The sequence below is a fragment of the Nicotiana tabacum genome, chromosome 22 (assembly GCF_000715075.1).
Source record: "Nicotiana tabacum cultivar K326 chromosome 22, ASM71507v2, whole genome shotgun sequence".
Classification (NCBI taxonomy): domain Eukaryota; kingdom Viridiplantae; phylum Streptophyta; class Magnoliopsida; order Solanales; family Solanaceae; genus Nicotiana; species Nicotiana tabacum.
The window spans coordinates 106,537,747-106,551,192 of record NC_134101.1 but is presented as its reverse complement, the minus strand read 5'-3'; the positions used below and the strand labels follow the sequence as shown (position 1 = coordinate 106,551,192).

The 13,446-nt window shown below is 33.7% G+C and overlaps 1 protein-coding gene across 1 annotated transcript; it reads left to right on the top strand.

Annotated features, from left to right (window-relative positions):
* The first annotated feature begins 602 nt into the window (after positions 1-602).
* LOC107796581 (uncharacterized) lies at positions 603-1,016 on the top strand. The gene has a single exon (XM_016619376.1). The coding sequence runs from the start codon at positions 603-605 to the stop codon at positions 1,014-1,016; it is 414 nt and encodes a 137-aa protein (XP_016474862.1).
* Positions 1,017-13,446: the final 12,430 nt, after the last annotated feature.

Below are 13,446 nucleotides of genomic sequence, written 5' to 3'. Positions count from 1 at the left end.
CCTCCAAAGGGTCAATATTCAAATCAAGGTTACTCAAGTGATTCCAAGTTGGAAAGCATGCTTGAATGGGTATTGCAACATCAAGAGAAGTCTGACACTTCTATGAGGAACATGAATGAGCTTGTTGGCTCTCATACCGTATCCATTCAAAAATTGGAGATGCAAATGAGAGACCTCTCTAGGGAACAAAATCCAAAGCAAAAAGGGACACTTCCAAATGACACAATTGCGAACCCAGAGGGTAGTGGGAGTGGTCCAACTTCTCATGTCATGGCAATTACTACTCGGAGTGGGAAGGTACTACAAGGATGGAGTGAACAAGTGGTTGAAGTTGAAGAGTCCGAACAAGAGGTTGAGGTTGAAGAGCCAAGTGTTGTTGAAGTTGAAAAGGTTCCGGAAGAATTGAAAATGCAAGAAGAAAACTGAGAAAAGGTAAAGGAAAATGAAAAAAAGACACCAAAAACTCTACCACCTATTCCTAGACCTCCTTCTCCATTCCCTCAAAGACTTGCTAGGAAGGTTGATGATAGCAAACTCGAAAAGTTCTATGACATTCTCAAGCAATTATCGGTAAATATTCCATTTGTGGAAGCATTTCAGAGATGTTGGGTTTTGCTAAATATTTCAAAAACTTGATTGCCAAGAAAAGAACCACCAAGAATGAAGTGCTGAATGTGACTCACCGGGTTAGTTCCATTGCAACATCCACCGTTCAAAAGAAAGAAAACCCGGGAGCTTTCACTATTCCATGTACTATTGGGGCACATGATTTTGCAAGAGCCCTTTGTGATAATGGGGCTAGCATCAACTTAATGCCTCTTGCCATTTACAAGCAAGCAGGGTTAGGTATGCCAAGGCCAACAAGTCTGAGATTGCAAATGGCTGATCGTTCCATAAAGAGACTGGTGGGAATTGTCGATGATGTTCTTGTTAAAGTGGGAAAGCTTCATTTACCCGCCGATTTGATTGTGTGGTTGACAAAGAGATCCCTATCATTTTGGGGAGATCATTCCTAGCCACAGGAAGAGCACTAATGGATTTGGAACGGAATGAGACCAAATTCCGTGTGAATTATGAAGAGGTCACATTCCAAGAAAGCAAGGGTATGAAACTACCACATGAATATGAAAGAATCTCAGTGATTGATGTTGTTGATAAAGTGGAAGATGAGGTTGAAATAAAGATGGAAGAATAATGCCTCAGTAAGGAGTTGGCGGCTATTTTGGTAAACTTTGATGGTGAAGATATTGAAGGATATATGGAATCGGTCAATGCATTGGAGGGGCTTGGGTCGTACACTTATGCTTCGGCAAAGCTCTCTCTCGACTTGAAGAATAGAGCCACTCCTCCCGCAAAGCCTTCTATTATTGAGCCACCGCAACTAGAGCTCAAACCACTTCCACCACACTTGAGGTATAAATTTCTTGGTTCAAATGATACTTTACTGGTAATTATTTCTTCTTTGTTGAATGATGTGCAGGTAGAACAATTGTTAGAGATCTTGAAGGAGCATAGGCAAGCTATTGTATGGACAATTACGGACATCCGAGGGATTCCCGCCGGAATTTGCGAACACAAAATCCTATTGGAGAATGAGACTAAACCAAGTGTGGAGCACTAACGACGGTTGAACCAGTCCATGAAAGAGGTGGTAAAGAAAGAAATCATCAAGTGGTTGGATGCCGGGGTAGTCTACCCCATTGCTGATAGCTCTTGATTGAGCCCAGTGCAATGTGTGCCGAAAAAGGGAGGCATGACCGTGATTGAAAATGATAAAAATGAGATCATCCCACCAAGAACGGTGACCAAATGGCGGGTGATTATGGATTATCGGAAGCTCAATAGTGCCACATGCAAAGACCATTTCCCTATGCCGTTTATTGATCAAATGCTTGATCGGCTAGCGGAAAGGTCATTCTATTGTTTTCTTGATGGATATTTCGGTTACAACCAAATCAATATAGCATTGGAGGACCAGGAGAAGACAACATTCACTTGCCCTTATGGAACTTTTGCCTTTAGCCGGATGTCGTTTGGTTTGTGCAATGCTCCGGCTACTTTTCAAAGATGCATGATGTCCATCTTATCCAACATGGTGGAGGATTTTCTAGAGGTTTTCATGGACGACTTTTCGGTGGTAGATGACTCTTTTGAGCATTGTCTTAACAATCTTAGACAAGTGCTCAAGAGATGTGAGGAGACCAACCTTGTGCTTAACTGGGAGAAATGCCATTTCATGGTGGATGAACGCATTGTATTGGGCCATAAAATCTCAAAACATGGCATAGAGGTTGACCGGGCAAAGATCGAGATCATTTCCAAGCTTCCTCCACCTACTTCAGTTAAAGGTGTCCGAAGTTTCTTGGGGCATGCCGGATTTTATAGGCGTTTCATCAAGGATTTTTCCAAGATTGCAAATCCTCTGTGCAAACTCCTTGAGAAAGATGCAAAATTTGTGTTTGACAAGAAATTCCTCAAAGCCTTTGAGGAATTGAAGCAAAAGCTCACCACGACACCTATTATTGTCCCACCCGATTGGTCTCTTCCATTTGAACTCGTGTGTGACCCCAATGGTGTAGCTATTGGAGTAGTGCTGGGCCAACATCACAACAAGGTTCTTCACCCGTCTATTACGCAAGCAAGACACTCAATGGAGTGCAAATGAATTATACGGTGACTGAGCAAGAACTTCTTGCCATTATCTATGCCTTTGAGAAATTCTGGGCTTACTTGTTGGGATCCAAGGTGATAGTGTACACAGATCATGTTGCTCTTCGCTATCTTATGGCAAAGAAGGATGCAAAGCCTAGGTTGATTCGGTGGGTCCTGTTGTTGCAAGAGTTTGACTTCGAAGTCAAAGATAGAAAGGGGACTGAAAATCAAGTGGCGGATCATTTATCAAGGCTTGAAGAGGCAGGGAGACCAAAGGGAGATCTTGAAATCAACGATGCTTTCCCGGATGAACACATATTGGCACTATCTAGCACTTTTGCTCCTTGGTATGCCGATAGTGCTAACTACTTGGTTAGTGACCTTATTCCGGATGGATTGGAATCATATCAAAAGAAGAAGTTTTTGAAAGATTGTCGGCAATACAATTGGGAAGAACCATTCTTGTTCCGTGTTTGTGCTGACAACATCATCAGAAGGTGTGTTCCAGAAGAAGATATTATACCAATTCTAAAGGCATGCCACGACTCACCCGTTGGGGGTCACCATGGAGGAAATCGAACGGCGGATAAGGTGCTTGAATGTGGTTATTATTGGCTATAGATTTATCATGGTGCCAATCAAATGGTCAAGGCTTGTGACCAATGCCAAAGGCAAGGATCAATCTCCAAGAGGGATGAAATGCCAATGCACGTTGTGATGGAGATAGAAATCTTCGACGTGGGGGGAATTGATTTTATGGATCCCTTTGTAAGCTCTTGCGGGATGAAATATATCTTGGTGGCTGTGGACTATTTGTCCAAGTGGGTTGAATTAATTGACTTACCAAACAACGAGGCAAAGAGTGTGACCCCATTCTTAAAGAAAAACATATTTACGCCGTTTGGCAATCTTAGAGCCATTCTTAGTGATGGTGGGTCTCATTTCTGTAACAGGGCATTCACGGGGATACTAGAGAAATATGGCGTCAAGTAAGGTGTCCACACCTTATCATCCCCAATCAAGTGGTCAAGTTGAAGTTTCCAACCGGGAGATAAAGAACATTCTAGCAAAGATTATTAATGCAAATAGGACTGATTGGTCAAGGAAGCTAGATGACGCATTGTGGGCATACCGCACGGCGTACAAAACTCCTAATAGCACTTCTGAGTTATATTCAATAGTAATAGAAGTATATACAATTGGCCTCACCCCTTCCAGATTTGCCCTATGGGGGTTAACAAAAGCAGTATAAGAAGATATGATGGATGAATTGATTGCGTCAGTTGACATTTTCGAAGGGTATTGCAAATGTGTTAATAGATCTCTTTATGAGATGTCTAGATGGTGCACTCTAAAATAGTGCAGCCAGATATGAGTGCTACAAAGACATGCACTACAAGCCTTGCAGGGATAAATATTACCGTAGTGTTGCTCGTGTCCCTAGTAAAGCGAGAACGTTAAGCAACTTGAAGAGCCACTGGATGGAGCAAAGGAAAGCTAAAAGCGAAAGAATGTCATAGAAATAGTAACTTAATATACCAAAAATTTAAATTTATAGTAAGTGCTAACTATTCAGTAGCAGTAGATGATAAAAATATAGATAAATCATTTGTATTATACTGGAAAATGTCTGGAATAGAATTAGCACCAGGAAGTAAAATATTCACAGCAAGATGTAAAAATCTATATGTCTTAACAACAAAACATAAGATAACAGCTAAAAATAAAATAAAAATAGAAAATCCATTCGAAAGAATAGTATCAGTTATAGACAACAATGATTACAGTTATACAGAAATAGACATGGATGAAGATTTAGAAATAGTAAAAGAAAGATTAAGCACATCAAAACGAATAAATAATGAAATTCCAGAAACATCATCAAGAAGTACATCAAAAAGAATAAATTATACCACTCCACAAAAATTAATAGAACAAAAAATAGAAGAAATAAACCCACATCATTATTATATAACAGGAATAATGGACCAAAGAAAATATTTAATACTAATAAATACAGGACAGGAAGAGAATTATGTTATAAGAGAACTAATACCAGAACAAGAGATAGTAACAATAGAACAACAAAATTCAGAACTACCAAAAGCGTTAAGAAAAAACGAAGAAACAACTGAAAAAGAATTAATTATTGGAGGAATACCAATATTAATAAATTTTAAAATATATCAAGGAGATAAAAATATTACACTAGGGATAAAATGGTTAGAAAAAGTCAAACCATATAAATTAGAAGATAGGCAATTAATAATAAGTTATGAAAATAAGAAAATAATAATAAAAAGAACTTTGATATAATGCCAAAGATATACATACTTGCCAAAATAATAGTAGAAGGATATTATAATAGATATTATACACCTATGGTGGATACAGGAGCAGAAGCTAATATGTGTAGACATAATTGTTTACCAGAAAGTAAATGGGAAAAGCTAAAAACCCCCATAGTAGTAACAGGATTTAATAATGAAGGAAGTATGATAACATATAAAGCAAGAAATATAAAAATACAAATATGGGATAAAATATTAACCATAGAAGAAATATATAGTTACGAATTCACAAATAAAGATATATTATTAGGAATGCCATTTTTAGATAAATTATACCCACATATTATAACAAAAACACATTGGTGGTTTACTACCCCGTGTAAACAAAAATTAGGAGCAAAAAGAGTAAATAATAAAATAAGAAAAACAACACCCTGGATTAAAGGAAGTGAAAAGATTACCCAAAAATTAGAAAATGTAATACAAAGTAACCATAATATAGAGATAATCATTTTCTCAATAAATAAGATAAAACCATTACAAGATAAACTAGAATTACTATATAATGATAATCCACTCCAAGGATGGGAAAAACATCAAACAAAAATAAAGATTGAACTAATAGATGAAAATAGCATAATAACACAAAAACCTTTAAAATACAATTTTAATGATTTAACAGAATTTAAAATGCATATAAAAGAATTATTAGATAATAACTACATACAAGAAAGTAATAGTAAACATACTAGCCCAGCATTTATAGTAAATAAGCATAGTGAACAAAAAAGAGGAAAAAGCCGTATGGTTATAGATTATAGAAATTTAAATGCAAAGACAAAAACATATAATTATCCGATACCAAATAAAATACTAAAAATTAGACAAATACAAGGATATAACTATTTTAGTAAATTTGACTGTAAATCAGGATTTTACCATTTAAAACTAGAAGATGAATCTAAAAAGTTAACAGCATTCACAGTACCACAAGGATTTTACGAATGGAACGTATTACCTTTTGGATATAAAAATGCACCAGGTAGGTATCAACATTTTATGGATAATTACTTCAACCAATTAGAAAATTGTATAATATATATAGATGATATATTGCTATATTCTAGAACAGAGAACGAACATATAAAACTACTAGAAAAATTCATACACATTGTAGAAATATCAGGAATAAGTTTAAGTAAAAAGAAAGCAGAAGTAATGAAAAATCAAATAGAATTTTTAGGTATACAAATAGATAAAAACGGGATAAAAATGCAAACCCATGTAGTACAAAAAATAATTAACTTGAATGAAACACTTGATACAAAAAAGAAGTTACAATCATTTTTAGGATTGGTTAACCAAGTAAGAGAATATATTCCTAAATTAGCAGAAAACTTAAAACCATTACAGAAAAAATTAAAAAAGGACATAGAATATCATTTTGACGAAAAAGATAAAATACATATACAGAAGATAAAAAATATGTGTAAAAAATTACCAAAACTATATTTTCCAGATGAAAAGAAACAATTTACATATATTGTAGAAACTGATTCTAGTGATCACAGCTACGGAGGAGTTTTAAAATATAAATATGATAATGAAAAAATTGAACATCATTGTAGATATTATTCCGGATCATACACGGAACCACAATTAAAATGGGAAATAAATAGGAAAGAACTATTTGGATTATATAAATGTTTGTTAGCATTTGAGCCATATATTGTTTATAACAAATTTATAGTAAGAACAGATAATACACAAGTAAAATGGTGGATAACTCGGAAAGTACAGGATTCAGTAACTACAAAGGAAATAAGGAGACTTGTATTAAATATACAAAATTTTACATTTACAATTGAAGTAATACGAACTGACAAGAATGTTATTGCAGACTACCTATCAAGACAAAGGTACCCAAACAGATGAAAGCCAAGAATCAAAAGACATATTTACAATCCTTACTACTCTATCCTTACAGATGGAGAGTATGGGAAAAAGATTACAACAGCTAGAAAGTCAGCAGCATGACTATAAAAATGCGGAGCTAAGTCGATCGGAAGACTCTAAACTTCCAGAGGTAGAAGGAGACGTTGGGAAACTCCAAAAAACCCATAACACAGTTGTTTTTTGTACAGCTGCAGGTACAAGCAAACAAGTTAGAAAAAAACCACATATCAATGTAAACCTAAATACCGTATTTGATAAGCCATTTACATCAAAAAAGCCAAGAGAAGCAATAGTTATAGCCCCACAAACTTCAACCTATGCTAATAGCCTACACCACAACAAAAAGGTATATAACCATATTACTCAAACATATATTGAGAATATATATAAAATTCAGACATTCTTGAACCTAAACCCTAGATCAACTACTACTACAGATCCAACACAAGATTATGTAACCCAAAAACTACAGGGATATAATAGGCTTATAGCCCAGCCAAAAACAAAAGCAAACCTAGTAAAAACATGTTACAACTACGGACTACTTAGCACAGTATATACCCATGACGGAGAAGAAATAATTGGAATACCAGAGCTATACAAAGCATTTGTCACCTTCAAGAGAATTACAAAAGGCAACCTATTCTTCATCAAATTCTATACAGCACCAGCGGAAATACTATATGATGAAATAAAACCCATAATACAGGTGATAAAGATAGGACTAACACGAGATATGATAATACCAGAAGTGATAGAAAAACAACCCGAGATACAGAAAATGGAGATACCAAGTTTCTATGCTAATAAAAGAATAATTGGTATAGCAACTATTATTCAAGAACTAGCTAACAATTATTTACAAGGAAATGCTATCTGGAGCTACTATTCCAGAGACCAGTTGATGATATATGCCAACTCGAAGGAACTACGACAAGGAGATATGGATGAAGTCCAGAAATGGATTTTATCATTATTAAAACCAGAAATGCAACCAACTACCAGAGCATTGAAAAAAGAATTTATTTCAAACGAGTTATTAACAAGATACTGCAAACTAGTAGGACACAAATATCCAGACCACATATGTTCAAAGTGCAACGGAGATGATAACTATGTACCAGAAGTCCAACTAGAATGAAGGTATCAACAAGAAGACAAAAGAAGAAGACAGCTACTGGAAACATATAATGTAAAGTAAATAGTACTAGTCGCATTCATGAACAGTAAAGGTCGTTCATGAATAGTAAGAGTCATAAAGTAAATAGTATATGTCATAATCATGAACAGTAAAGGTCGTTTATGAATAGTAAGAGTCATAAAGTAAATAGTATATGTCATAATCATGAACAGTAAAGGTCGTTCATGAATAGTAGGAGTCATTTGTAAACAGTAAGAGTCGTTTTAATTTTCTTTATATAGAATGTAAATCCGAGGAAGGAGGACATCCTCACCCTTACCTTCTCTCTCTAATATTCTCTCTTATCTTCTCTCTTGTAAGAAATATCTGAGTTATTTACAAGTATCTAAAACAGCTATGGAGCATTCAAACGAGTTACAAAACCAGGTAAGTTTATTTATAATCATGTTTAACTAAACTCTTATATTCCTTATAATCTCTTAAATATCATAATTGTTTATCATGTTATAGTACTGTTATAAAGAACATCTTGAGAAAGTTTGCATGTCTAATAATGCTGAGAGTAGTTAAGCCCAGACTATGCCATCCTAAAGTGGAAACCAGTAGGCAAGGAAGCCGTTTAGGGGAGTACACAAAGTTGAGGTGCTGTTAGGGTAAATGATTGAAGCATGAAAAACATGGTAGTGACCCGAAAAGATTGTTCAGTATAACTTATTAAAATATGATAAACTCTATGATAAACAAAGAGGTTAGAGGGAATATGTTTAGTAAACACATGATAAGGATAAATAATAAATCTAAATGAACAACCACACGTATTTATTAGAAGAAAATATTGACTACAAAATACTTATGTTATATATCTTTAAGAGACTTAATAACGATGTTAAAAGAAAAATTTACGATATTTTAGTTACTTTTGAAATAATAAATGTAATGGAACAAGCATTTACGGAACTAATTGTATCACATGAAATAGATATATTAGATCTATATGAACTAGATTTATATTCAGACTAATGATCACATATCAAGTTAATGAAATCCGTTTATAAATGAAACATAACATTTTTCATTATATAAGATTCTATAATACCCAGAAATGGAAACTTCTTAAAAACCTCAATAACATAAATAGAAAAATAGATTGTATTAAATACAATATTAAAACCTGCAAAGATATTATTAGATATAATAAATTACGTAATAAAGCTTTATTAACTATAGAAAGTGAAATTGAATTTTATGAAGATAAACTTGAAAGTTATCAACACAGAAAAGAAATAACACTGAGAAATATAGAAACCATGGATATATGTATCAACAGGTATACATCTCAGTATTAATATGAACAAATCAAAAATTGATAGTTACAAATATTTTAAGTACTGGTTAGAAATTCTAAAACATATTAGTATCACCGCACCAAGTTACAAATATTTTAAGTACTGGTTAGAAATTCTAAAACATATTGGTATCAGAGCTATGAAAAATAAACATTTATATTAAGAAGCAAATCATGAAAAATAACACTGACATTAATAGTACAAACCCGCAAAACAGTGAAACAATCAAAATAGCTAAGAAATCGCAGAAAATTAGAAAGAAACTAAAGAAACTATACATAGAATATGAATACTTAAGTATCACAAAAATAAACAAAGCTAGACTGTCTAAATTAATCGATATAATATCTAAAACAGAATATAAATATGTTTGTTATCTAAAAGATAAAAGATGAATAAAGAAGAATTCGCACTAGAAGAGAAAACATATGAGAATCCAGAAGGATTAAAAATAACAATAATATTTTCCAACTTAGGAAGAAGATATAAAAAAATAGGAAATAACCTAAACTTAATGTTAGAAAAAGAAACTGTAAAATTAGAGGATAGTTTAACCGCCATGGTTAGAATAACAAAAGAAAACGAAGAAATAGATAGAAAACGAGAGATTAAAGAAATACAACAGCAAGCTAAAGAAAAAATACAACAGATAGAGGAAGTAAAAAACACTAAAATAACAGAATTAGAAAAAGAATTAGAGATGCTAAAACAGATGTATGCAATTAAACTAAAAGAAAAGGAAAAACGTAAAGAAGAAGAAGAAGAACTAAAACTAACAAATGAGATAGAAAGATTCAAATTACAGTTAGAAGAAGTACAGAAGAGTCCATCAAAAATAAGTATAAACGAAATAAATGACCAAAGTGATAAAGACACAGAACTAGGAGAAAACTATTCAGAAACAAGTGAAACATACACAGAACTTATAGAAAAAACAGAAAAGATAAAAATAAACCCAGAAATAAATACAGGAGATGTGAACGAGGATAAACCAAGCATATCAGGAGTAAAAAATCCAAAACAATTAAACCCAACCTATTACAGAGTAAGTTATGATGCATATGATAGAAACAAAACATTATGGGATAAAAGGTTAAATAAGAAATGGGCACCAAGACAGATAACTGAACAATATAATTTTTTAGATCTAGATTGTGTAGCAGATATAAATAAAACAATACAATTATGGATAGGATATATCTCAAAACAACTAATAGATAATAAAATAGCAATAGCGGAAACACCAGGATATATAGAAAGAACATTAATAGGAACTGTAAAATTATGGTTACAAAATTTATCAAGTGAAAGCTTAGACACATTAAGGAGTAATAAAAAACTTGACGGTACAACTACAACAACAGTTACAGATATATTAAATAAATATGAAATAGCAATAAGAAATGAATTTAGTAGTATGACAACAGAAGTAGAAGAACAAAATAAAGAAAAAATTACAAATAGGAATTTAATGACAAAATTAGCAATATGTAATATGTGTTATATAGATGAATATACTTGTGCATTTAGAGACTATTATTATAAAGGAACATATAGTCCAGATGAAAGTAAGGAGATAAGAAAATTATATTTTACAAAATTACCAGAACCCTTTAGCTCAAAAATAATAAAAAATTGGAACGAAGCAGGACTAGCAGATACATTAGGAGCAAGGATAAAATTTCTACAAAACTGGTTTATAGAATTATGTGAAAAATATAAAGAAAACATGAAAATGGAAAAAATATTAGTAAAAAATTTGGCATGTTGCAAAAGTAGAATGGCACCCCAATTTGGCTGCACAGATAAATATTACAAAAAAAGAAGGAAAGAAAAAGAAATTTAAATCAAAATATTCAAAATATAAATATAGGAAACCAAGAAGAAGATATTATGTAAAAAATTATAAACATAAAAAACCATATAGGAAAAAGAAAAAACTAACAGAGTGTACTTGCTATAATTGTGGAAAGCTAGGACACTTAGCCAAAGATTGTAAATTACCAAAAAACCCAAAGAAGAAACAAATTACCGAAATACTAATTGATAATGATAAATATACACAAATAGAATATGTAGATTATGAATTAAGCAGTGAAGACAGCATATATGAGATATCAGAAAATGAGTTCTCTGAAAATGAAATAAACAAGGATATAGAAGAGTCAGATGAAGAAAATTATGACGGAAAAAGATATACAAATTATACAACAAGAAGAACACCAAGATGAACAATCTTCAGAACAAAAAATAATATTTGACGCTAATATATTTGAACAAATAAAAGGAAAAGAATTGGATCTAAGTATAGACAAAATATTAGAAGTACCAACAATAAAGAATTGGTTTAAAAGACAAAAAGAAGAATACTATGTAGTAAGCCAAAGAGAACATATAATAGATTGTAAATACATCAAAGGTAAAACACAAATACCAATTTTAAATAAAAGACTACTAAATAAAGAAATACAAGATATAAAAGCAAAAAATCCAATAAAATATGTACACTTAGGAGGAACGGAGATCCTAATAAAAGCATGTTTTAGGGAAGGAATAGATACCCCTATAGAAATATACTTGGCAGATGATAGGATTGTACAACCTATAGAAAAGAGTATAATAACTTGGACTGGGCTGAAACTGCAAATTTGAGGTTAACACAACTCAATGAAATGGAGGAATTTTGTTTCCATGCATATGAAAGTGCAGCTATGTATAAAGAAAGTATGAAGTTCTTCCACGACAAAAAGATCTTGAAAAGGGAGTTTAAGTCGGGTGACTTAGTTTTACTCTTCAACTCAAGGCTCAAATTGTTTCTGGGCAAGCTCAAATCGAAATGGTCCGGTTCGTTCAAAGTGGTCAATGTCTCTCCTTTCGGAGCTGTGGAATTAGAATCGGAGGATGGGCTCCGAACCTTCAAAGTAAATGGCCAGCGAGTTAAGCACTATTTGGGCACAGATGGAGAAAACCACTTGGTGGAGCAGTTGGCTCTCAAAGATGGTCCGTGCCCGACCAATGAGTGAATCCAAAGAAAGGCCAAATTCGTCGTGCCGCAACGTTAAATCAAGCGCTTCATGGGAGGCAATCCATGTGTGGTAACACCCTTTTTGTCCTTTGAATTTTAATTTTTGTTAGATAGATTTAATTGAGCAATTTAAAGTGTGTGTTAGAGTGCAAGGGATACAAAAGATCATAACACTTGGTAAAATTGCGTGTGAAAGGGAAGAAAAGTCACCATGGGAAGTTTGCTACCCATATGCGTTCGCATTTTAACTATGCGAACTGCATTGTAGTCGCAGACCCAGACAGTTTATTTGGAAAATTTGGTGGTAAGAATGCGGTGAAGAGGTGCATTTTGCGGACCGCATTTCAATTATGTGATCGCATAGTGCACCGCGTTTTGGCCCTCAAGCAACTCAAGTTGAATCCACCGCATAACACTTATGAGGTCGCATAATGTGTTATGCGGTGACCTACCCATCGCAAACCTCCCAGGTAAGTACCCTCGCATATCTTCAGCATTCCAACATTTTCAAAACAAAAGAAAAAAAATTATCAGAAAGGAGAAGGCAAAAAGGCTAGTGAATCAAAAGCGTAAGACAACACCTATGAAATCATCTCCCAAGTGTGCTCATTAATCCATCACTGGTATGTTTTTCCTTTCTCAATTTCATCCTTGTAAGCTTTCGTTTAAATTTTGTTGTGTTTCTCCTATTTTTGTTTCCTGTCATTTTTGTTCTTTTTCCTCTTTGTAGTTGGGTATCTATTCATAATATGAGGGGGGTTCTTGGATAGGTAGTATGTTTGGGGTGCTGGGTAGTGAAACTAGGTCCGCCATTGTTGAGGGTTGAGTTCAAACATTGAGAATGATGACTTCTGCAAACCGCATAGTCGTTTTGTGGTCCGAATTGTCTCCGCAAAAACGAACCCTATGTGGCTGAAGAAGATGATCAAATGCGGCGACTTTGCGATCGCATAATTGATATGTGGACCACATAGTCACCGCATACTGAGATAGTTTCAATGCTTTTGTAACATGTTGTTTGCGGCCATTTTGCGA

Coding starts and splice junctions, on each gene's coding strand:
- LOC107796581 (XM_016619376.1), top strand. CDS start 603: ATGTTGGGTTTTGCTAAATATTTCAAAAACTTGATTGCCAAGAAAAGA.